Source organism: Rhinolophus ferrumequinum, chromosome X, assembly GCF_004115265.2.
Source record: "Rhinolophus ferrumequinum isolate MPI-CBG mRhiFer1 chromosome X, mRhiFer1_v1.p, whole genome shotgun sequence".
In the NCBI taxonomy this organism is placed as follows: domain Eukaryota; kingdom Metazoa; phylum Chordata; class Mammalia; order Chiroptera; family Rhinolophidae; genus Rhinolophus; species Rhinolophus ferrumequinum.
Genome location: NC_046284.1, coordinates 86971480 through 86997603, shown reverse-complemented (window position 1 = coordinate 86997603; position 26124 = coordinate 86971480). Strand labels below are relative to the sequence as shown.

At 36.3% G+C, this 26124-nt stretch overlaps 1 protein-coding gene across 1 annotated transcript in view; it reads left to right on the top strand.

The window, feature by feature from the left end:
* Positions 1-25712, top strand: part of RP2 (RP2 activator of ARL3 GTPase) — a 41179-nt gene extending 15467 nt beyond the window's left edge. Inside the window, exons 2-5 of the mRNA XM_033105841.1 lie at positions 7670-8335; positions 12636-12750; positions 21525-21610; positions 23481-25712. Coding sequence (XP_032961732.1) covers positions 7670-8335; positions 12636-12750; positions 21525-21610; positions 23481-23564 — 951 coding nt within the window. The 3' untranslated portion in view covers positions 23565-25712. The remainder of the gene's footprint in view (positions 1-7669; positions 8336-12635; positions 12751-21524; positions 21611-23480) is intronic.
* The last annotated feature ends 412 nt before the right edge of the window (positions 25713-26124 follow it).

Genomic DNA, 26124 nt, shown 5'->3' with positions numbered 1-26124 from the left:
CCTTGTGCTCCCTTTGGGCTTATTTTGCTGTTCTTTTTCCAGATCCCTTAAGTGTGAAGATAAACTGTTGATTAGTGATGTTTCTTGTTTCTTTAGGTAGGCCTGCAAAGCTATGAATTTCCTTCTTAGGACTGCTTTCGCGGCATCCCATAGATTTTGGGTCGTCGTGTTTTCATTTTCGTTTGTCTCAAGATATCTTTTGATTTCTTCCTTGATCTCCTGCTTGACCCATTCATTATTTAGTAATAAGTTATTCAGCCTCCATGAATTGGTGTGTCTTCCAGTTTTTTTCCTGTAGTTCATTTCTAATTTCATAGCATTGTGATCAGAGAAGACAATTGGTATGATTTAAATTTTCTTAAATTTATCAAGACTTGTTTTGTGGCCTAACATATGGTCTATCTTGGAAAATGTTCCATGTGCGCTTGAGAAAAACGTGTATTTTGCAGCATTGGGGTGAAATGTTCTGAAAATATCGATTAAATCCAAGTGGTCCAATGTACCATTTAAGGCTGTTGTTTCCATATTGATTTTCTGTCTGGAAGACCTGTCCCTTGTTGTCAGAGGTGTGTTGAAGTCCCCTACTATGATAGTGTTACTGTTGATCTCTGTCTTTATGTCAGTCAGTACCTGTTTTATATATTTAGGTGCTCCTATGTTGGGTACATAGATGTTTACTAGGGTTATGTCCTCTTCTCGGATCAATCCCTTTATTATTATATAGTGCCCATCTTTATCTTCTAATATGTTCTTCATTTTAAAGTCTATTTTGTCATATATAAGGATTGCAACTCCAGCTTTTTGTCATTTCCATTTGCAAGAAATATCTTACTCCAACCCTTCACTTTCAGCCTGTGTGTGTCTTTTGTTCTGAGGTGAGTCTCTTGTATACAGCATATACAAGGGTCTTGCTTTCTTATCCACTCAGCCACCCTATGTCTCTTGATTGGAGCATTTAATCCATTTACATTTAAAGTGATTATTGATAGGTACATAGTTATTGCCATTTTTAAATTTGTAGTTAGGTTGTTTTGATCTTTTTTCTATTTACAGAAGTCCTTTTAGTATTTCTTGCAAAGCTGGCTTCGTAGTAATAAATTCCTTTAGCTTATTTTTTTCTGGAAAGCTCTTTATCTCTCCATCAACTTTAAATGATAGCCTTGCTGGATAAAGCAATCTAGGTTGTATGCCTTTGCTTTACATCACTTTGAGTATCTCCTGCCACTCCCTGCTGGCCTTCAATGTTTCAGTAGAAAAATCATTTGATAGTCTTATGGGAGTTCCCTTGTATGTAACCCTCTGTCTTTCTCTTGCTGCTTTTAGGATTCTCTCTTTGTCTTTCAGCTTTGCCATTTTAACTATAATGTGTCTTGGTGTGGACCTGTTTGGGTTTATCCCGGTTGGAACTCTCTGCACTTCCTGGGCTTGTATGTTGGTTTCCTTCATCAGGTTGGGGAAGTTTTCGGACATTATTACTTCAAATATGTTCTCAATCCCTTGCTTCCTCTCTTCACCTTCTGGTATTCCTATGATGCGCATGTTGTTGCGCTTGATGTTATCCCAGAGGTCTCTTTAGCCATCCTCATTGTTTTTTATTCTTTTTTCTTTCTGTTGTTCTGTTTGGGTGATCTCTGCTACCTTGTCTTCTAAGTCGCTGATTCGATCCTCTGCTTCATCTAACCTGCTGGTAATTCCTTCAAGTGAGTTCTTAATTTCGGTAATTGTGTTCTTTAGTTCTAACTGGTTGTTCGTTATGATTTCTACATCCTGCTTTATGTCTTCTCTAAGCTCCTTAAACATTCTTATCACCAGTGTTCTGAACTCTGTCTCTGAAAGGTTGGTTATGTCTGCTTCATTTGGTTCCAGTTGTGGAGGTTTCTTCTGTTCTTTTATTTGGGACGTGTATCTTTGTTTCCCCATTCTGGCTGACTCTCTGTGTTTGCTTTGATGTATTAGGTAGATCCCTTAGAGTTCTTAGTTCTTGCTAGGTTATCTTATGTAGTATGTGTCTTTTATATTTGACTTGCACTACTTTGTTCTTCTCCTCTGTGCGTGCTCCAAAGGTGACTCTTGTGTTGTGTATATTGTCCTGTTCAAGAAGATCTTTAATTGCTTTTTGCTTGTGAGTAGGTGGGGTTAACTCCTAGGCTGACTTGTTGTGAGACTTGGCTCTGCCCACCACAGGGCGTTCTGCTGCGTGAGGGTTGACCACTTAAATGTGGTTTGGCCTCTATGGGCTCTAGTGCCTTCAGAGAATTCCCTCTGGGTGTATGACTTGTAGGTCAAACCCAGTACTACTCTGGTTTGGTCTGGAGTTGGCCTCTGGATATGTTGAATCTTGTGCCTCTTAAGCTGTGCCCTAGTACGGCAGTTTCAGAACAAAGCAAATCACCAAGCACAACAACAACAACAACAACAACAACAACAAAGAAAAAAATCAAATACATTCACATGTAAAAACACCCGATAACCCCCACTCGACACAGGCAAAGATATCAAAGATACAAAGACAAAACACAACAAAACAAAACAAAGCAAAACAAAAAGCAGCGCCAGTCTTGGCTTAAGCCCACCAAGTAATGTCCAAGTTGTCCTCTGCTGTACCAAAGAGCCCCCTGCTTATTGCGCAGGCAGAGCCGGTCACCTGGTGCCCAGAGTGACTTTGGGACTGTAGATTTAAATGCGTGGGCCTGAGGGGTCTGGATGATAGTTTTTACAAAGTCAGTGCAGTTTCTGCCCTTGCCTGCACATATGCACACTGAGAGTAGCACCACCAGCCCCATGTCCAGTACTCCTGAGTCTTAGGGCACTTCTTCAGTGTGTGTGTTTGTGTGTGTATGGGGGCGGTGTGGGCGGGAGATTTCTGAGCTGCTGAAAGCCCAGAACTGCGTCTGCCGCTTACTGTTGATCCCTGGGAGTGCCTCTGCTGTTGCACTTGCCCCGCCCTAGGCAGGCCAGAAAGGGTGGGGCTGGGGATGGAGGGGTCTTCTCTCTCCCAGCCCAGCTGCAGGTCACACTCTTCCCGCAGGCCAGAAAACGTGATGGCTGGGGGTGGAGGAGTCTCTTCTCTCCTAGCCCAGCCAAAATCACACTTCCCAGCCTCTTCCCTGGGTCAGGGCTGCCTGTCAGGCTTTCCAGAGCCTGAGCACTACTAAGACTCCTCTGTAATCTGACACTACTCCTCAGTTCAGGGGCCAGTTTAAGTCTCTGGAAGGGCGGGGGTAGGATTGGAAGGGGGGGAAAGGCCCAGGTATGGAGTCTGTGTTCTTTGTCCGCGCTAGGGCCCACAGCCGCCCTCCCGGCGGGAGAAATCAGCCGTGGGACGCAGGGAAAGAGCCCACCTCCTTGTGCTCCTTGTGCTCTCCGTTCCGCCCTGGGATCCCCTGCGTGCCCGGAACTGTGGGTGCCACCGCGGTTTTCGCTGCCACCGCCGCTGGTCAAGACCCCACTGCGGGCCTGCTCGTTTTCACTCCGCTCCCTTCCTTCCTTCCCCTGCTCGCCCAATTAGCGCACCTTCAAGTAATCCTTCCACGAGTCTCTTAGCTGTTCTGTGTGATGAGCAAAGAGTTCTTTGATGGGTTATAGGTCCCGTTAGTAATAAGATCCGGAGGAGAACTCAGAAAGTGCGCCCCGCTGCCGCCATTCCTATGACGTCTCTATCTTGTTATTAACTTTTAATTCAATTGCATGTTGGTCCACATCATTGCCTGTAAGTTATCTACTATTTAAAATTTGTTGAGGCTTTCTTTATTATCTACTGTGTTTCCCCAAAAGTAAGACCTACCCGGACAATCAGCTCTAATGCATCTTTTGGAGCAAAAATTAATATAAGACCCAGTACTATATTATAGTATATTATATTATATAAGACCTGGTCTTATATTATAGTAAAATAAGACCAGGTCTTACATTAATTTTTGTTCCATAAAACACATTAGAGCTGATTGTCTGGCTAGGTCTTATTTTCGGGGAAACACAGTAGTACATGATTTTTACAAAAAAATTTTTAATGTGTGCTTAAGAAAAATTGTAAGTATACGAGGTGTGATCACAAAATATGGTGAATATTTAAATTAAAAAATTTATTACAGTAAACCACATTGCCATTAATCCCCCTCAAAACACTCCACCTCACTTCAAACACACTTATCCTATTGTTCTTGCCATTTTCTGAAGCAGTTCTGGAAGTCCTCTTTTGTGAGTATCTTTAGTTGTGCTGTCCTGGCTGCCTTGATGTCCTGAATTGATTCAAAAAATTTACCTTTCACGGTCATTTTGACTTTTGGGAAGAGCCCTAAGTCATACAGTACCAGATCTGGTGAATAAGGTGGATGAGGACATGCCATAATGTTTTTATTTGACAGAAATTGCCATACCAGAAGTTATGTGTGACATGGAGTGTTGTCACAATGGAGGATGAAACCGTTTGCCCATTTCATATTAATGCTTTGTTCGTGAGCCATGATTTACAGCACACTTTAAAACACCCCTTCCCTCAACCGTAGCTCACACCCGACTGACTGCGCCAAACAAGTTGAAACTTGTCACACACTGTTAATAAGTTTTGACGCATCAGACGCGTCACTTCCCATATTGAAGATCTATGCCTTTCCATTGGACAGCACTTGGCACCAGCATTCTCTGTATTTTGTGATCACAACAGAAAGGCTCCATGTCACACATCGCTTCTGGTACAGCAATCTCTGTCAAATAAAAACATGGTGTGTCCTCATCTACCTTAGTCACTGGATCTGGCACCTTGCGACTTCTGGCTCTTCCCCCAAAGTCAAAATGATTCAGGACATCGAGGGAGCCATGACAGGGCAACTAAAGACACTCATGAAAGAGGATGTCCCGAAATACTTCAGAAAGTGGCAAGAATGATGGAGTAAGTGTGTTCGAAGTGAGGTGGAGTCTTCTGAGGGGGATTAATGGCAATGTGTCTTTTACTGTAATATTTTTTTTATTTAAACATTCACGGTATTGTTTGATCACACCTCATACTCTGCTCATTAATGCAGAACTCAAATTTATTCATGGTGTAATTTGGATCTTCTGTATTCTTGTTGGTTTTATTTTTCCGGTATCCTTGACCAGTGAATAATTGAGAAAAGCAGCATTAGAAGTCATTCCTTAGATTTTAATTCATCAGTTCTGGGGGCTTGGAGAGGTCCTGAACAACTGTCAAATTAAGTCCCCGCCTGTTTTTTCTCAGCTCTTCACCAGCGCAGAGTTCCTGTCCTCCCCTGAATTTACTCTGAATGAAGTCTGGACCAGAGGTCTGAGTCCCAAGGGGTGTGGGGGATGCACTATTATCTCAAGATTTGGGAGGGGGAGAAGCAAGAGCAGAAATCCCAGCGGTTCCTTTTCTGTGTTACCCTCCCACATTCCACCATAGGGGTTTCTCATAGTTTCCCCTTTTCTTGGTGCTTTCCTTATTTAGTCCCTCAAGGGGTAGATCGAGAGCAATGGGGAGCCAGCAGCTGTGCTAGTTCAGTGTCTTGGTAGAGACCAAAGTGGACACTGTACCTGTATGTATACGAGCATCACCTGTAAAATCCCAAAAATGGAATTGCTTGACCACCTCTTCCTACGTGAAACCTGTGCTAACTCCAGTGCTTTGTTTTTTTTTTTTTGGTGTGTGGCACTATCGACATCCAGTCACATAAACCAGAGCAGGGCTTTTTCAAACATGTGGGTAGGACAATAGACAATAATAGAGGGCTTAATACAAAATGAGGGTAAGTATTAGTCTGTGGAAGTTTTGTTTGTATTAGTATGTGTGCATGCACAAATACTCAAAAGTATGTGTACTGGGCTGTACTAATGTGGATTGTGTTCAAAAAAGTTGAAAAACACTGGATTAGAGAACTAGGAAGCATTTTTGACCCATCCTTCTGCCACTGAACTACCTACCAGACCTGCTGATTCTACTTCCTCAGTTTCTCTCAAATTTGTCCCATCTTCCTCTTCTTTACTAACCACTGCTCTAGTTCTAGACCTTTCTGGACGATTACAACGGCCTCTGAGATCCATGTTCCACTTTTCCTTCTTTTTACCAGAATAATCTTTCTGAAATGTAAATTTTGCTTATTTAAATCCTTCTCTGGTACCCTGTTGCCCATGGATAACTTCAAAGCTTTATAATATGGCTCATGCCTACCTCTCTAGCTTCATCTGCTTCCGGTCCAGTATCACTGGTAACTCGAAACCACGTTTAGTTCTCCTCATACTCCCTGAAGAGTTATTTTGTTCATTCTTTTACTTTTGCCTATGGTGGGAAGGGAGGGTCCTTTACTTCCATCCCTTCTACCTGGTGAACTCCAGCTTATTCTTTCTCACTTTGTACAGAAAGTCTTACACCCCTAAATCCCCTGCCCCAGGTGTCCCTCCTCTGTGTTTCCAGAATATTCCGGGCACTTCTCATTATAAAGCCGGGTCATTTTTAAATCATCTGTTTAGGTTAGTGTTTACTTCTCTTATGGAAAGTGCTGCTCATATTCACTTTAGTGCCTAAAACAATGTCTGGCTCATATTGGGTATTCAAATGGTTGAATGTCTGAAGATCCAAAAAGTTAAAGTACCTTTTTCAAGATTGTGTTGCTCATGGGTAACAAAATAGAGACTGGAAAACAAGTGCCTCTTGTTGCCTTATGCTACAGACCAGTACTTCCTTTAATACATTATGTAAAACTGGATAAGAATATTTATTTTGCTATATTGAATAAGTCACATTAAGCTAGTTTGCTGATGATTAAGATGATTAAATTATCGAATTTTTACATACTGGATCTATGGCAGCCTGTTTCTGGTGCATGAATAGTTTTGCATGAAATTTATGTACTCACAAAGAGGTAAAACAGTGCAAGTAGATTCAAAAGTAATTTGGAAAAATAAAAATGGTCTTTTAAGTGACTTTATTTTGATAGGTCAGTTAACAGTTAAAAAATAATCAGACAAATTCCAGGCGTACTGTTTTAAAAAATTATGTGAGCTTTAGTTTAGAATATCTAAGGATGGAAATGGTGAAAATTGAAAATTTTCATTATAGGACTAGCTCAATAAATGTTTGAATCAAATTTGTACATGCAAGTTCTGACATACTGTGATTCTTGTACCTTCAGGTTCTTCCATTTTCTGGAGCATATTGCAGAAATTAGTCAGGGTTTAGGAACTAAGACTCATTCACCAATTCATGGAAGGATAGAGAAATATATTTCAATCTGGGTGTATTTCCAATTTCACAAGTTTTTAAAGAAGGAGAAGAATTTTTAAAAGTGAATCATCAGAAAAAGAAATAGGGTCAGAGCTGAAATATTCCTTAATATCCAGTATGCTGTGTGTAAGTGTGAGAATTTCCCCAATTGTTTCAAAAACATGTTTTTACAGTTTGTTCTTTGAAACAGGATCCAAACAATGTCCACACATTGTTTGGTTGATAATGTCCTTGAGTCTTTCTTTATCTATAACAGTTTCTTCTACCTTTTTCACCTTTTGCCTTTTATTTATTGGGAAAAAAATTGTCCTGTTCATTTTCTTACTATGTTGCAAAGTCAGTGAGAATAGGAACATATTATTTTGGCACTAAGAATGATGCCTGGCCCAGTAGACAATTAAAATTTGTTGCATAGTGTTAATAACACTCAATGTCTGTGTTTTGTTCCTGCAGGTTGATCCAAAAGACTACATGTTCAATGGGCTGAAGGATGAAACAATAGGTCGCTTACCTGGGAAGGTGGCAGGGCAGCAGTTTCTCATTCAAGACTGTGAGAACTGTAACATCTATATTTTTGATCACTCTGCTACAGTTACCATCGATGACTGTACTAACTGCATCATTTTTCTGGGACCCGTGAAAGGCAGTGTGTTTTTCCGGAATTGCAGAGATTGCAAGTGTGCACTAGCCTGCCAACAGTTTCGTGTGCGGGACTGTAGGAAGCTAGAAGTCTTTTTGTGCTGTGCCACTCAACCCATTATTGAGTCTTCCACAAATATCAAGTTTGGCTGTTTTCAATGGTACTACCCTGAATTAGCTTTCCAGTTCAAAGATGCAGGGCTAAGTATCTTCAATAATACTTGGAGTAACATCCATGACTTTACACCTGTGTCAGGAGAACGCAACTGGAGCCTTCTTCCTGAAGATGTTGTAGTTCAAGACCACGTTCCTCTGCCTACTACTGAAGAGCTCAAAGCTGTTCGTGTTTCCACAGAAGCCAATAGAAGTATCGTTCCCGTCTCCCGGGGTCAAAGACAGAAGAGCAGTGATGAATCATGCTTAGTGGTATTATTTGCTGGTGATTATACTATCGCAAATGCCAGGAAACTAATTGATGAGGTAAGCAGAAAAAGAAGAGAAACAGACATACACCTGGATAGAAACACGCCACTTTGCAGAGAACTTCCATTCTTTTCAAATTGGCTAGTAGAAATAGGCAAAGCTTAAGTTATACGTCTCTGTCCACTACAGACTTATCTGTAAGCTGGTTGCTTAGGCCTCAAAATACTTTACCAAAGAAACTTTTACAAAATGTAATTCACTTCAGTAAGCATTTATTAAGCACTTAATGTGTGCAAGTTATTCTGTTACCATATTTCATTGATTATAGGAGGCACATTTGTTTGTTGCACGTTTTTGCTGTTTGAAAGGCATCTTAAAATTGGTGGCAACTTAGAGCTCTTGAATTATACACACATTAACAGAATTCTCTGCCCTCAAAGAACTTCCATTCTTTATAATAAATGACTTCCATGGAAGCTCACAAAAGTAGTACCGAATAGTAAAGCATGACCTTTTATAATTATTTAGTGGGGCGATTTATTTGGAGTTTTCATTGTTTAGGGGTAGGAAAGACATTTATGAATACAACTTTTGGACCCTGTTGTGACTGTGAGAGCAACCTCCATATTAATTTCCTTATTGTCCCTTGTCCTATTGCCATGAAGGGGAGGTTGGTGCAGAAGAATGAGGTGGGGGCTGGGAGAGTGGAGGTTGTGGGTTCATGAGCAGGGGCTTTTGGTGAGTCCTTGAGTAGAGAAGGGTTCTTTGGATGGCAGCCTGTGCTTGAAAAATAACTGAGGCTCCAGAAGCAGCAGTCATATGTTGGTGGGTGCTAAAGTACAGAGGCAGCAGTAGAATATATTGATTATCCATTAATCATACGTTCATCAGGAAGAGTCTGTTTGAATTGAAAAATCAAACTTCCAGAAATGGAGAAGTGAATGGAGAACTCAGCAAGTCTCTTTTTGAATGGATGTTTTTAAAAATTTTATTGGGGAATCTTGGGGAACAGTGTGTTTCTCCAGGGCCCATCGGCTCCAAGTTGTTGTCCTTCAGTCTAGTTGTGGAGGGTGCAGCTCCGCTCCAAGTCCAGTCTCTGTTTTCAATCTTTAGTTGCAGGGGGCACAGCCCACCATCCCATGCGGGAATTGAACCGGCAACCTTGTTGAGAGCTCGCGCTCTAACCAACTGAGCCATCCGGCCACCCCTGAATGAATTTTTTAAAAGTTGTAACAGTTCTGTCAAAAGAAATGATTTTAAGGAAAAAAAAACCCTAAAAATGACTACCTCTCTGTAACTGCACATTTTACAATGTAGAAAACTCATGTCTGAAATCTACAAAGTATCTGAGGTCTACTTTTCAAAACAACAGAAGCCAAAGTATAATTTTAAGACTTTGATATTTTCTTTTTTTGAGCATACCAATCGGATGAAAATATGGTATGAATCTGGCAAGATACAGAAAAGTATTTCTAGTCTTTGAGCTATGTTAATCCAACATCTGAGAGGAAAATATTTTCATTATATGGTATGGTGATTTTTTTTTTAAATCTACATACAGATGTCAAAAGGTATAATTATTCACGTTAAACTCCTTTTTGGTAGGTAATGAAGAGTGGACATAAAGAATATACAGCATGTTGAAAGAAAAAAGCCATGAAAACAAAGTCTTCATGAGTCATCAAATGTTCTTAACCTTTTAACCTTTGGTACCTGATATATAAAATTGCAGTGCTGTGTGCCCTTAAAGTAGTATAACCAGGAAGAGTGAGGTTCTTTAGTTGTCCTTTTGGAATACAGAATAATTTAAAACAAACAAAATTCTAATAATAGTGGCTAATGTTTATATAGTGTTTACTATATACAGAGCACTGTTGTAAGGGAGTTAAGTGAATTAACTCACTTAATTCAGAATAACCTATGAAATGGGTGTCATTATTTCCCTTTTTACAGATAAGGGAAATGAGCCACAGAGAGGGTAAGTAACTTGCAAAAGGTCACTCAGCTGGTACACAGCAGAGCCATGACTTAAATCCAGGCAGTATGGCTCTGTAGTCCAAATCTTAACCCTTAAGCTTGATGCTTCTGTGCTGCCTCAGTGGTAAAAGAAAGTACGTTAACATCTGGTGGAGTGGGAATGTGACCAAAAGTGCGTGGAGTCAAGGCAGATTCTACCGTCCAGCCTAGAAGGAAAAACCCTGGCACTTTTTGGCTGGAGTTATCCTATCTAATTTTGAAATCACAAAATTAAGGAATGAAAAGAGAACAAAAAGAAGAAAATGCCAAGTAAGTGTGGGTATCAAAAGACCAGTGACTTACATATTAAAAGAGAGATTACATATTTTTTTAAAAAAAATGAAGCTTGAATTCCTAGGAAAATATGTGTAGAAGCTAGTTCTGAGATGGAAAAATAAATCTTTCTTGTATTATAACACAAATATCTTAGGACAACTTACACTAGAACTGTGATAACTAACTCTGATTCTGTCAAACCCTTGGAATATCACACAATTTTGTTTCACATTATTTCTATAAACTAAACATATCATAATGGGTTTTTGTAGTTCTATGGATTTTACAATGAACACGTATATAAAACTTAAGAGGGTAGGAAGTCCAGAAAAGCTGGGTAAAGCAGAAAACACATTCCATAGGGAGTCAAGTTACTGGGCCTCGGTTTTCTCACCTAAAAATCACATTTCTTGCTGGCTCTTACCTATGTCACAGATAATACACAGGATAAATTAGAGTAAAAGTAGTTTGAATTGTTTAGAAGTAAAATATGGCATAATTTAAGTTAGGTAGTTACCACTATTTTCAAGTTTTTAAAAGCAGAAGAATTTTCATGAAAAAGAGTCTCTGCAAATCTATGCAATGAAATATCCAAATAAAGCGTCATAGTTCATTCTTTGTTTTTAGGTAACGGTATTTTGAATTAATCATCTTACCTTTGTCAATTTATGTGTCTGACTATAAAATGAGAGGTAACAAGCAGTCTAGAAAATTAGAAACAGATGTAGGATGGTTTCTGATATTTTAAGTAACTTTGCAGTCATCATCTGGCAGTGATGTCCATGTAATTTTCTGCTTTTTTATGTATGTTTCTTTTCTGTGAGGCAGCATTGAGGACTATGAAAAAGAATTTGACTTTGAATCCAATTTGATGGAATAGTATGGAATAATGTAGTCATAGGATGAAATACTATCAACCATTAAAACTGATTTTATAGTAGAATACCTGGAAAATGTTCAGTCAAGTGAGTGAAAATTTGTAGATTAAGTATCTGACTTTTTTAAAGTAGATAAGTCTAAAAAGTTATATATACTAAAACGTTAACAGTTATGGCTATCTTGGGAAGCAGATTAAGAGAAGTGTATTTTTTTTTTTTGTAGTGCTATGGATTTTACAATGAACGTATTATTTCTGTAATGGGGGAAAGGTAAAGGTAGTATTACCTATATGGCATCTTTGAGTCATAGCACCTTGGTTGACATTTCTTTGTTTCTGTTTTTTGTTTTTCACACGTTCCGTATTGAACATTTTGTTATGTTCAAGTAACATATGTAAAAGTAAACCCAGTAGGCTTTGATAAAAAATTAAGTGGTTGAATGACTTTGCATTTTTAAAATTACTTTAATAATTATTTTAAAATTTAATATGTACTCATTGTAGACAACTATAGAAACAAAGAAGAGCAGAAATAAGTTTAAAAATCATAATGTACTGTACCTTGAATAGTCTTTTTAGGAATAATTTCTAATTTATTTGGTCTGTAATCAGATTATTTGGGTTTGAATCATAGCTGTTACCTAGTAGTTGTGTGACATTGGGCAGGTTTCTTAACCACTCTCTGTGCCTTAGCTTTGTTATCTGTAAAATGAGGGTAATAATAGTACCTACCCCCTGAGCGGGTTAAATGTATTATTTAAGCTTTCCCCCATTTTTCATTTGTTAGATTTAATGATTTATCATGTCACTGTACCGTAATTTACTTAACCATTCTCCTCTCATTAGATGTTTTGCAGTATCACCAAACTAAATCTTCTGTTAGTTTCAGTCAAAACAAACTTTTTAAAATTATGTTTTAATATTTGAGCGATCATTCACATTTATATGACCCTAAATCTTAACAGTAGGCATTGTAGTATGAATTCTTAACCAGAACCACCCACCTGGAAGAAAGAATCTTGTGTATATGAAAACTTGTTACAGCAAACACCCTGAATTAGAGTCATAACTAAAACAAAAATCAGCATGCTGTGTCACATTTTATACAGAAAAATACTAGACTGGGAAAATATTGTTTTAATCTCAGAAGGCCATTTTAAAATCTGAATGAAATTTTATTTTCCACAGATGGTTGGTAAAGGCTTTTTTCTAGTTCAGACAAAGGAAGTGTCAATGAAAGCTGAGGATGCTCAAAGGGTATTTCGGGAAAAAGCACCGGACTTCCTTCCTCTTCTGGACAAAGGTACCTTCTGGATGATTGGCATACTTTTGTGGTTATTTTCTTGATATGCTGATTTGCTTTGCTCTGGCATTTAAAGTCTCTTACATTGCCTTCTCTGTCTCATTTGTTCTGTGGTTTTTCTTATTACAATTCAGAAATGTCAAAATTTCACATCATTCAAAAAGCCCTGTATAACTAGAAATCAGACATTAGGTGTGGTTTTTTTTTTTTCTATTCTGTCATCTAAGTACTTGAAAGTCACATTTATTATTATGTATTTTACTATTTTTATTTTATTACTGTTGTAATAAAATTCACTATTATACTATAGTGAATAACCATTTCATTCTCCCTACCCAGAAACACTAAGCACTTGATAAGGATTCTTTCTGCCTTCAGTGTGCTTTGACCATACTGGAAAAGAAATTAGAAATATTTTTTTAAATGGTATACTATTAATTTATATATTTAATATGATTGATTAACTTCCTGTGCATGATTAGGATTGTTTTTCCCGGCAGGCAAATGCTACCAATAAATTTCAAATACTGAAAATATGTCTGCAAACAGAGAAACTAGAGTTTGTGTGTCCTCCTGAAGGGTTGCTGTTTGCCTATATATATTTGAAGGTGTGCTGATTCTAGAGGACAGGGTACTGTTTATCTGTCAGAGTGGGGACATTGTTCGCTCAAGACTCATCAGGCTTTTCTTGACTGACCTGAGCAAATATATATAGTAATAAGCAATGCTGATTGGGTATATCCTAGAGACAGGGCACATCTATATTTATATGTTCTTTATGTATAAATAAGTTGTAATAAACTGCAAAAATTTGTATGAAAATGTTGGAGGATTGTTAGAATAATTTTAATAACTAATGCTGGGTGTGACTCAGCCCTTAAGTGTTAATACAGAATTTCATATCCCTTTGTGGTTACTATAGTAGTATTAAGAACTCGCTCCAAGCCAGTGAGTGCATGAATCTATCCCAGATCTTACACAGGAAATTAAGACCTGTGCAACCATTTTGACCATGGGAACATTGTGACCATGGGAACATTGTGATGGAACCTTAAAAAACGAACATTTAAACTCTCAGCAGCTTTCAGAAATTGAATCAAGTAATAAGTGTAATGGACATTCTAAAGTGTGAGGACTAGGGATGAAGTGAGCATGTGCATAAATCTAAATTAATGATTTATATATTCATGTAATGTTAGTGAAGTGGTTTCATAGATTGTCTGTGTTTAAGTAACACAGCATTCCACGTGGAAGAAGTATGATGTTCTGTGCAAGTACTCTTGCCAAAAATATTTAACTTTAATTGAGACAAGACTTAACTTCTAGTTTATAGGAAAGAAAGGAAATCTAGGGAAATGTCAAATGACACCATGAAGAAACAATGAGACAAATCTAAAATAGAAGGCATTCTACAGACAACTGGCTAGGACTCTTCAGACAATGTCCTGGAAAACAAACAAAAACAATGGGGGGCTTCTGGGTTAGAAAAAACAACAACTAACTGCAAGGAATGAACTTTAATCGGGTTTTGGATTGGAATGGGGTGAACTGTAAAGCTGTAAAAGACATTTTTGGGACACCTGGGGAAGCTTGACAATGTTATTAGGGAATTATTTGTCAGTATCCTTCCGTATGATAACGGTATTGTGGTTATGTAGAAGATGCATGCTGAAGTGTTATAATGTCTACTATTTTCAAATGGGTCAGTAAAACAAAAACGAAGTGTGTGTGGGCATGTGTGCTTGCACACGCACATGGCGTGTGTAGCATGTGATAGAGCAAATGTGACCAAGCAAATGTTAACATTTGATGAGTGTAGGTGAAGAGCAAATGAATATTTATGTTATTCTTTCAAGGTTTCTATAATGTTTGGAATTTTTCTTTTTTTAAATTTTTTAAAAATAGTTTCAGGTGTACAAAACAATGCACTAGCTGGACATTTCACCCCTCACAAAGCAACCCCCACCCCAGCCCGCTGCCCCTCCGACACCGCACATCCACCACAATTCCATTGACTCTACTCCACACGCTACACTCCACGTCCCGTGACCATACACATCAAATTATAGTTGACATTCAGCACTACTCAACTTCAGCTCCAGGGGCTCAGTGCAGCGGCCAAGCATCCACACCATCCATGAAGCGGTCGCCCCAACAAGACATGCTCCCATCTGACACCCCACAAAATCCCCACAACATCATTGATTATATTCCCCAAACTGTCCCCCATGTCCCCGTTACCAATTTATGCTGTCTAATCCCTTCCGCTTCTTCCTCATCCCCACCCCCCTTCATTCTAGCAACCATCAGTTTTCCCTCTATATCTCTGAGACTATTTCTGTTTATTTTTCTCAAATAAAATGTTGGGAACACACAATGTGATATACAGATGATGTATTACAGAATTGTACACCTTAAATCTATGTAACTTTACTAACAATTGTCACCCCAATAAACTTCAATTAAAAAAAAAACAACCTGCATGTTAAAAAATAAAAAAGTAAGTAAAAGAGATACTACAGAATAAATGGTGTGGCTAGAAAGTGAAAAAAATTCTAGAGGGTAAGGAGAGTAGATGAGGGTAAAGGGGAACAAATATATGGTGATGGAAGGAGAACTGACTCCGGGTGGTGAACACACAATGGGATTTATAGATGATGTAATATAGAATTGTACACCTGAAATCTATGTAACTTTACTAACAATTGTCACCCCAATAAACTTTAACAAAAAAAAAAGTGAAAAAAATTTAAAAAGAAAGTAAAAGTTGGGGAAAGATTTTAAGCTGCCCCATAGTGCATTCACTGGTGTGGAATAGGGAGCAAGCTGTGGCGATATTCCAGCAGGAGTTGGATGGATTGGGTCCTTATCTAAAAATGGCCATCAATCATTCTAAGGAGGATTTTTCAACTTCGCTATTGACGTTTAGGACAGATAATTTGTTGTGGGGTGCTGTCCTGTACATTATACATGTTTAGCAGCATCCCTGGCCTCTGCCAACTAGGTGCCAGTAGCACACTGCCCCAATTATAGCAAGCAAAAATTTCCAGACATTGCCAAATGCCCCCTGGGGAGCAAAATTGCTCCCAGTTGCACACCACTGTTCTGAGCTAAGGGTGGACTTATTCTTTGGAAAATTCACTTTTATTTGAAATAGTTTGTATTTCAGAGTCTCTAATTTTTGCTCTTTAGTTAAAGTAGTCATAATTATTTACTTTTAATTAATAAAGCTATTTTACTGCTTAATGAGAAAATTCATTGTGTTTTCCATCTTGAGAATCTTCCAAACCTGACTACTCTTCAGAACCATCTAGGGTGCTTTTAAAGATACCAATTTCCAACTCCCACCCCAGAAAGACCGATTCAAATATCTCTGCAATATACCCTTGGGATCTGCATTTAAAAAATTCCCCAGATGGTTCTAATGATAATTCAGACTTGGGTTCCTTTGTTTTAGAGGGTCATTCTTTCTTTATTCAGCAAACATAATAGATGACATCTGATAAGTACTAGAGGAGGAGTCAGATCATATAGGACCTTGTAGGCCACTGTAGAGACTTTGGCTTCTGGTATAAATGCGATGAGAAGCTACTAGACATTTTTATTTGTTTTTTTTTAATAAACCTTTTATATTAGAATAATTTTAGATTTACAGAAAAATTGCAAAGGTAGTACAGAGAGTTTCCATATACCCTTTACTCAGCTTCCCGCAATGTTAACATAACCATAGTACATTTTTCAAAACTAAGAAGTTAACATTAGTAAAATACTATTTACTTAACCAATACCTTTTATTCAGATTTCACCAGTTTTCCCAGTTATGTCCTTTTTCTGTTCCAGAATTTGATCCAAGATCCCACCTTGCATTTAGTTTTCATGTCTCCTTAATCTCTTCTAATCTGGGACAGTTCCTTAGCCTTTCCTTTTTTTTCATAACCTTGAAATATTTGAACAGTACTGGTAAGTTATTTTGTAGAATGTCCCTCAATTTGGGTTTGTGTGATGTTTTCTCTGGTTAGCCTGGGATTACGGGTTTTGGAGAAGAGGTGATGTGCCCTTCTCATTACATCACATCAGAGGGTGCGTGATATCAACATGACTTATCACTGGTGACGTTGACCTTAGTGGCTTGTTTCAGGTGGTATCCAGCTAGGCTTCACAAACACTATAAAGTTCCTATTTTTCCCTTTCTGTGCTGCGTTCTTCAGAAGCTGAGTCACTAAGACCAGCCTATACTCCAGGAGAGGGGAATTAAGCTCCACCTCCTTGAAAAAGGGGGGTATCTACATACATTATTTGGAATCCTTACATTATTTGGAATTCTTCTGTAAAAAAGATTTGTCCCTTCCCTCCCATTTCTTTATTCAGTCACTTATGTCTACCAGTAGGGACTCGTGGATGTGTGTTTTATTCTTTGGATTATAATCCAATACTGTCAAATTGTTCCAGTTTTAGTCTTTGGGAGCTCTTTCAGGTTGGTTCTTCTGTCCTTTAATATGCCTTCTATTTCTTGTATTATTATGCAAGTTAAGACTTCCACAATGCTATTATATAGAATAGTGAGAAGAGGACATCCTTGCCCTGTTACTGATCCCAGGGTGAAAGTGTTCAGTCTCACCATTAAGAATGCTGTTAGTTGTAGGTTTTTCATATATACCTTTTGTTAGGCTAAGGGAGTTTCATTCTCTTCCTGCTTTGTTGAATTTTTATCACACATGGATGTTGGATTTTGTTGAATGCTTTTTCTGCATTTATTGAGATGATCGTGTTTTATTTATTATTGAGTCATTTAATCTAGTGAATGGCTTTTGTTGATTTTGAATGTCAAACCAGCCTTGTGTTCCTGAGATGAACCCCCTTGATCATGATGTATTATCTTTTTAACATATTGCCAGATTCAATTTGCTAATATTTTATTGAGGATTTTTACATCTTTGTTCATGAGGGATATTGATCTGTAGTTTAATTGTAATACCTTTGTCTGGCTTGATATTAGTGTAATGCTGGCCCCATAAAATGAGTTGAGAATTGTCTTTTCTGTTTAACTGGGCATTTTTTATAATTCCATTTTATTTTCTCTATTGATTTATTGTTTATACCTCTTTTCCTAAATCTTATTTAATGGTCGCCTTAGGTTGTACAGTGCACATATTTAAATCATTTGAGTCCACCTTGTAATAATATTTTACCACTTCACCTGTAGTATAGAAGGTCCCAATAATATTATATTTTTAAATCTTCCATCCCTGTTTCATTATGTATTTTACCATTACTATGCTATAAACACCTAATACATTGTTAATGTTATTACTGTCAATTATTTTTAGAATAATTAAAATAAGAAAAATATAGATCATATTTTACTGGAGGCTTTAGAGAAGAAAAATGTCATGGTCCCTTTAAAATGTAACTTTTATCACTCTGGTTGCTCTAAGGGGGAAGCAGAGAGACCCTACCTGGGAGGCTGTTGCTGTCATCTAATTGAGGCATGATAGTGGCTTGTTCCAAGGTCATATTAACATTACACAGAAGCATTCATTAGATAGGATGGACATTCAGGATTCTTTTTTGTTAACTTGAAAGTCCATAATCTTGTATGATAGTTCAAATATTTAGATGTAAAGCTACTGTGAACTATTTGATAAGACGTTCACATTAAAATACTAAAAACATGACCAGTGATCCTTGTTGACCTCATAGTGCAGTTTGAAATAATCACAGTAGTCATCATTAGCGAGAAAGACAAATAGGACTGCCTAAAAAGTGCATTGTCAGCATTGTAGTTGTTTTAAATTTACGATTATCCAAACATGTTAATCAAAAAAAAAAATTGATGCGCTTGTCCACCTTTTTGTTGATGTTTCTTTTTGACAAATTATTAGGTCACTTATTGAAGTTCATCATATTCTATTCAAAGAATATCAACCAAGTTACATACCTGAGTAATTCTACAAAAATTGGATTTTTAAATTCTAAATTATGTTGTCTTTGTAAAATACAGGAACTTTCAGTAATACATATCTGACTAAAAATACATATCTGCTGTATTTCCTTGTAGTGATCCTGAATAAAAGGATACCCTATTCTACTTTAATTCAAACTTGCCACTTTCTGCAAAACTGGAAACCCTACATTTATTATCAACTTTTTCGTTAAGAACTTATTTGGTTTAAAATGCTTTTTAAACTCTTTTTTGCAAATTTCCAAATGTACAATCTCTACTCAAAAGAAGAGAGTACAATGACCCCGTGCGTACCCATCCCCTCGTTTTACCAACTTTTTGCCATGCTTTAAAAAATAATGTATACTCTCCTTTTTTGCTGAAATATTTTAATCATATTTTGATATGTCTTGTCATTTCATCCCTAAGTATTACTACAGTATGTGTTTTAAACAAAATTAAAAACAGATGTTTTCTTAAGTAACCATAATATATTATCACAAGTATCATGATTAACAGTTCCTTAATATTGTCAAATACCCAGTCCATATTCAAATTTCCCTACTTGTCTAAAAACATTCTTTATGTATTTTTACAGTTAATTTGATCCAGATCTAAAATTGGCCTGCTCACTATATGTGGTTGTTTTGTATCTTATCTCTCTCTTAACCAGAAACAGGTGTTCCTCCTCCCCTTTTTGTCATGCCTTTTTGTCCTGTAAAAAGAAACCTGGTTAGTTGTCCTGTAGTATGCATGGGTTTGTTTAATTTGTTCCTCCCTAGTTGTTGTAGACTGGAAGTTAAATCAAAGGCTTGTTTACACTCAGGATTAGGTAGGGTTTTTTGGCAAGAATATTTCACAGGTGGTACTATTTCCTATATCATTAAATGAGAGGGCACACATAATGTTTGATTGTTGTACCTTTAGTGATGCTAAGATTGATGATTAAATTCAGGTGGTGACAGCGTTATCATCTTATTGCAGTTTCCTGTCCGTATTCCCTGTGGGATGCTAAAACGCTTGATGACTGTTGCTTGGTCCAATTATTTTATTAGGAGGTGCAAAGTGATCATTTTCTAATCATGTCACTACCTCTGCATTTATTAATGGATGTTAACAGAAACTCTTGTACACCAGAGTGGTTTGGTTAACTTGAAATATGCCTCATATCATAAAACCAGAATAAATAAAGGGAAAGTAATTAAGCATCAATTTTCAGAGTAATGATCTGGTGTCCTAGCAACCCCCAGTAGTATCCAGTGAATTTTGTTTCCCTTTTCTCTAAATATCATTAGGAGCCCATGACTTTTATATATGCAGAATGTTTTAATAATGCAGTCATTATTCCTTCTGATCTCACCATGTCTCATCTTTGGCCACTGGGAGCCCCTTCAAGCTGGCTTTTGTGTCCTTTGGATACAACCCCATTGGCCTTTGATAACCTCATTGCTTTTTGGTTCATCAAGATAATCCAGGTTGATCTTGCCCATTTCTTGCCCCAGACATAGAATCATCCATTTTTCTGAGAAAAGGTTCCCCAGTTACCTTCTTTTCTTTAGTCAGCCCCTGTCTTGATCTACGCACTGTAATGCTGAAAAACTCATACTTTAATTTGTTCTCTGTATCTAACTGTACAGTTGACTGTTAAAATATCCCGTCTTTTCTGTATTTGTTGCCTTATTAAATCACAAACCTTCAGTTATTTTGGTGCCCTGTGTAGTGTGATCTTTTCTCTTGTTCTTGTGCCTTGTCCTGTGACACACGATTACAGTCACCTTAGTGTTTCATTACTTAGTACTTCATTATTCTCTGTCGTTCTGTATTTGTTTAATGGGTTTATGTTTCTTTTCAAGAAATTTATAATTTCCTGGAGGTCAGGACTTCTCCATTACTATAGGAGATAAAAAGCAAACCTATTAAGAATATAGTGGAAGCTGGATAAATATTAATTGAATTGAAGTTTTACTTGGCTAACTTATGGCCATGTTTGGTTAACTTGAAATATGCCTCATATCATAAAACCAGAATAAATAAAGGGAAAGTAATTAAGCATCAATTTTCAGAGTAATGATCTGGTGTCCTAGCAACCCCCAGTAGTATCCAGTGAATTTTGAGCAATTAACAACAGTTTGACACCAGCAGTGCCAATTTAAATCCAAGCCAAACTAAATCATGAATCTTTATACCAGAATTTAAAGTACAGGTGGTTTAAAAGTATTCAAATTAATGTATGGGAAAGGAAGCATACATATTCTAGTCAGGGAATTAAAAAAATAAAAACTTAGTCGTTGGCTCTAGAATGTAGTTTTAATGCACCCTCAAGAAAAATACTTTCAAATGGTCAATACTTTTGGTGCCTAGCCTGAATTCTTACTTGGCTTAGCTTCATTACTGGTGGCCTAGAACTTGGCTGGTAAGTAGGGGAGTTGGAAGCAAGTCTGGCTGCCTGGCAAACCCTACTTATGTTGACCTGGATTACTTTTGATCTGTTTTGTCATTTTGTCAGCTATTTTTTTTGTACTGCTAAATGGGTGGACTTTTTATGGTTTTTATACATGAATGAAAAGCAGAAAAGCCAGACTATTTACAACACTTAAAAATGTGACACTAGTCCTGTAGTAGCACTGAAGCTACTCGTCATGGGATGAGACTCTGTTAAGTTTTATGGTTAGAGTAGGAAGAAGTAGCTGAAGTGATGTGTCCTATTAGTCTACTTTCTGCTTCCTTTTCTCTTACCTCCAAAGAAGAGTCTGAAGATTGTTCAGGGAAGGATAAAATATTAATTTTCGAATGGATTTGTGTTCTTGATAACACTTCTTCGCTTTGCTCATAGGTCCTGTTATTGCCTTGGAGTTTAACGGAGATGGTGCTGTGGAAGGCTGTCAAGTCATCGTCAACGAGATGTTCAACGGGACCCAGGTACAAGGTTTCACTATTTAGACTTCAGTCAGACCTTTTCATTTCCTTTCCTTTACAATCAAACAATAGTACTTTTTTAGTCCCAGTGTTGCATGGAATTCAAAAGAAAAACAGATCATGATTTTGAGGACCTATGATAAATAATTGGGAGCTAAGCTTTGGTTTTTCCTTGCTAAAGTAAAATTTTAATTGCTTAAAAATTTACAAAATAAGAATCTACTTATTAAAAATCTTCAACGATACATACCTTTCTAAAGTAAAAATTCTTATTAAATGTTTCTTCAAGTACTTCCTTTTTTAAAATAGTGATATATTGAAAAAAGTTATACAGATGGTCCCTAACTTACAGTGGTTTTACTTAAGGGTTTTTTTGTTTGTTTGTTTGTTTGTTTGTTTGTTTTACTTAAGACTTTTTGACTTTAAGTGATAGGCATTCGGTAGAAACTGTACTTGTAGCGATAGGTGGTATCATACTCTCTCGTGATGCTGGGCCGCTCCCGTCAGCCACACAATCACGCGGGTAAACAACTGACACTCTGCAGTGTATTCGTTGTGTTGGATGATTTTGCCCACCTATAGCTAATGTAAGCATTCTGAGCATGTTTCAGGTAAGCTAAACTAAGCTATGAGTTCCGTAGGTTAGGTATATTAAATGCAGTTCAACTTACACGATATTTTCCACTTATGATGGGTTTATTGGGACGTAACCCCATTGTAAGTTGAGGAGCATCGTATTTCTAAGATTATATACTTTAGATGGATGATCCCATTGCCCAGTGTTCATTTTTATTTGGTTCAGTAATGCTTCCTCAAAAATTGAACTTTAGCTGTATCTGGAAATAATTACATGTAGGTATTTTCTAGATATGTTGATGAGGTTGCTGTTATTTAAGAATTTCAGACTTAAATAACTTATTACTTTAAAGCCAAACATGTAAGAGGATTAAATGTGTGTGTGTGTGTGTGTACGTGCATGTGTGTATGTGTATATGTATATATACACATATATATATGATTATTTTTTGATAAATATCTCAGGAAATTTTTGGTTTTATAGTCTGATTCAGAAAAATTTTGGTTTTATAATCTGATTTGGCTTATGGTTCCTTGAATTTGCATAATTTAAAGTACTTTGTCTTTTGTCTCATTTTATCATCACACACTACTAAGGTAGAGAGCAAATATAATCAGATTGAATAGAAAAGGAAACGGAGGAAATGGTTGTATGATTTGGAGTTTTTAGAGGGAATGAAGATTATCTAATCCAACTTTCTTATTTTACAGGTGTGGGAACTGAGCCCAGAGAGGTTTACTAAATTTTCAGCATCATACAGCTAGTTTATGATAAAGCTGGAATAGAACTCGAGGTCTCTATTTCCTGGCTGACTTTGTAAATGCTATTTTTGAAGGGTTCTATTGACTACAGCTTTATTGTTGTTTGCAAACTAGTTCATTTTAAATTAGTAATATACCTCTAGCAGCTTTAAAAAAGATAGTCTTAAGTTTTGCTTCTCAGCCTATTGAGATTGTTATTAAAAAATAGAAGAAACTATTCAGTAGCTTTCATAATATTGACTGTCATATATTTTAAAAAGTAAAATTCTAAGTGTAATAAAATACAATTAAAGTATTATGAAAGCAAAGACCTTAATTATATCATAACTGCTTTAAAAAGAGCTCAATTTACATTATAGCTATTGAAACTATATTGCATGGATTCTATAGAAAATCTACAGATTAAATACGATCAATGATGTACTTGAATTTCTTTTAAATAGTAAGCTTATGACTTTGTTCTGTGGAGAACATGGGCTTTGGAATTTTGGAATTACTGGTATTTATTTTTTCATTTCTTTTATATTTAAAATAGATGTTTATATCAGAAAACAAGGAGACAGCATCTGCAGATGTAGACAGCTTCTACAACTTTGCTGATATACAGATGGGAATATAAAGTGCATTGTGGAACCAAGGACTTGGTATTGAGCCCTTTTCAACTTGTGTATTAGCAATGGCTTTTACTAAGGCTAAAATTATTAAAGTTGACTTTCAAATAAATTGTTGAATATTGCATCATTTACTTGAGGTTCGAAATAGTTCATTTTAAATTAAGTAGTTCTAATCAGCTTTACGACTGTTTAACCCACTTCTATAAGCTTACAGTTTTGATTCCCTGCGTATGATACTGTTATTAGAAAATGGAAGTGGCTAACAGTTCATGATTTTAATCCTAATTAAATATTCTTTCAAATCTTTAATAATTTAAACTTTCCTCAGTGCTCCATGATACTTGTTTGAGAATATGTTCCATTGTTTATTTTTTAATTTAGATGGATTTGTTACTAGTTGATCAATTAGAATGAACCTTTGCACATTTTTTTCATGTATATATCCAGTTAAAGAATTGCTTCCTAGTTGCATAATATGGCAAATGAGGTTTTGTACACGGAGTTGACATAATACTTTGTAAATTGAATTTTTTAAATTACTAGGCATTTGATAACCAGTTTTGCAAGTAACTCTACTAACTGATGTTGGTATAGCTGTTTAAAGACTACTTTGTGAGTAGTATAATTATTTGAATAATTTCCACCCTGTTTACTTTTTTAATACAACTGCTAGCTGACTCTTCTGCTGCCTGGTAAGAAAAGGTATATGTAACACTAAAACTATAAGAAGCCCAATCACTAGCAGTTTTCAAAAAAGTGATTATTGTTTTATCAGCTCTTGTGGGCTATTAGGAGAATTAGAACAAAACCTTGTGATATGCAAATTAAAAAGCTAGATAAATTTGATTTTCATTATATATGCCACGCATATCAAGTAATGTTCAAGCATAATAACGTTATTTTGGTTGTTTTAAAGCATTATTTTCTAAATCAACCTACCATAGTAATTTACCAGGAAGCAGGGGACAGCTACTTGTTTAATAAAAGTCCACATTCTTGAACCCAAGCCCCAGGTGCAGTCTCCAGGGAAAACTGCTCTAAAGGGTTTGTTGTAATTGGAAGTAATCAGTTTAGATGTGGAGAGGTTGATCTAGTGAGAAGCGACTGAACCTACCATCTACATTGCACATAGAGCTAATAGGACATTAGTTTTCATAGTCTATTTTTAAAAAGAACATTAAATTTAATTCTATTTTGGTAAAACTAAGACTGAAAATAGCCACTTGTAAAAATTCCTCTTATGATTGTTACTAAAAATATATTTTCATGTTTAAACTGTTTTTTGGATATTTTCAGATTAATTTATAACTACTACATTGAATGGTGTGTTGATGTCCAGAAATAATACATTAAAAGACTTTTCACTTTAACTTAATAATATTGACCACCTACCCTGTGCCTGGCCTAGTGTTAACCATTAGCATTGCATCATTTCAATCTTTTTCCAGGAGCATTCTATACTACATAATCAACCACTCCTTTAAATCAAAATGATTTCATAAGATGCAAATAAAATTTGGTGACAGGTTTAATATAATTTTGATCATAATTTACAAATGAGCTTTGCAAATACTGCTCAGGGGGCACTAATTTTCCCCATAGTTAAGCTAAATTAAATATGTTCCTTGTAGTCATGATTACATTATTAAACCCCATTATTCACATTTAAAATAATCACAGTACTTTTTGTTTTTCAAAAATATAATACAATGTTATGCAAAGCTGTAAACTGAGTTCTTTATTTTATCTATGGTATTTTTGCAAAAACTCAGGAATATAACATATAAAGGAAATGTTAATTTAAAATTTTCCACTAAATTTAGTATCTATTAACCAAAGCCTAAAATTTTATATTCTTCAGTTAGACAAGAGCTTGTACCCAAGTTTAATTTGTCTTTAAGGATAGTCATTTGTCTTCCCAAAGTTTGATAAGATTTTTAAAAAGTAAGTAGTGCTATGGTTCTTGTTTCTATAATTCTAAACTTTGATAGTACTTATAGTATACTACATTTCATTTCTGAATAGCTTTTGAATTCATGAAAAATTAGTAATTTTATTAAGTTATACATGTGTAAACATTATATTAGCTTATTTCTGTTATGTTGATAGTACTGCTTCTGTTTTTAGTACTGTTTCGCTTCTGTATATTTATGTCCAGCTTACGTATGTAATTTATGTAGTGTTTATAAAATGTGATTTGTAATAAATGTTGTTAAAATGAAAATGGCTTAACATTAATTTTTGAAGAGCATTTCTATAAAGTACATTTACTCATACATGTGCCAAAATTTGATCATGACACAACTTTTTTAATGATAAAAGTAAAATAAAGTGTTCTAATCTGTCTTATGTTAATGACAAATGAGCTGTATGCTGTGTGTGTGTGTGTGTGTGTGTGTGTGTGTGTGTGTGTGTGTGTACACATGTATACAAAGCACTCTGGAGAAATGGAAAGGAGCTAGAAAACCTATTTTAATCTGAGGAATTTTCAGTATAATGTTTCCTTGGTTAAAAGATACATTTTATTATGATTGAATACTTACTAAGATTAGATATCTTTCTCCT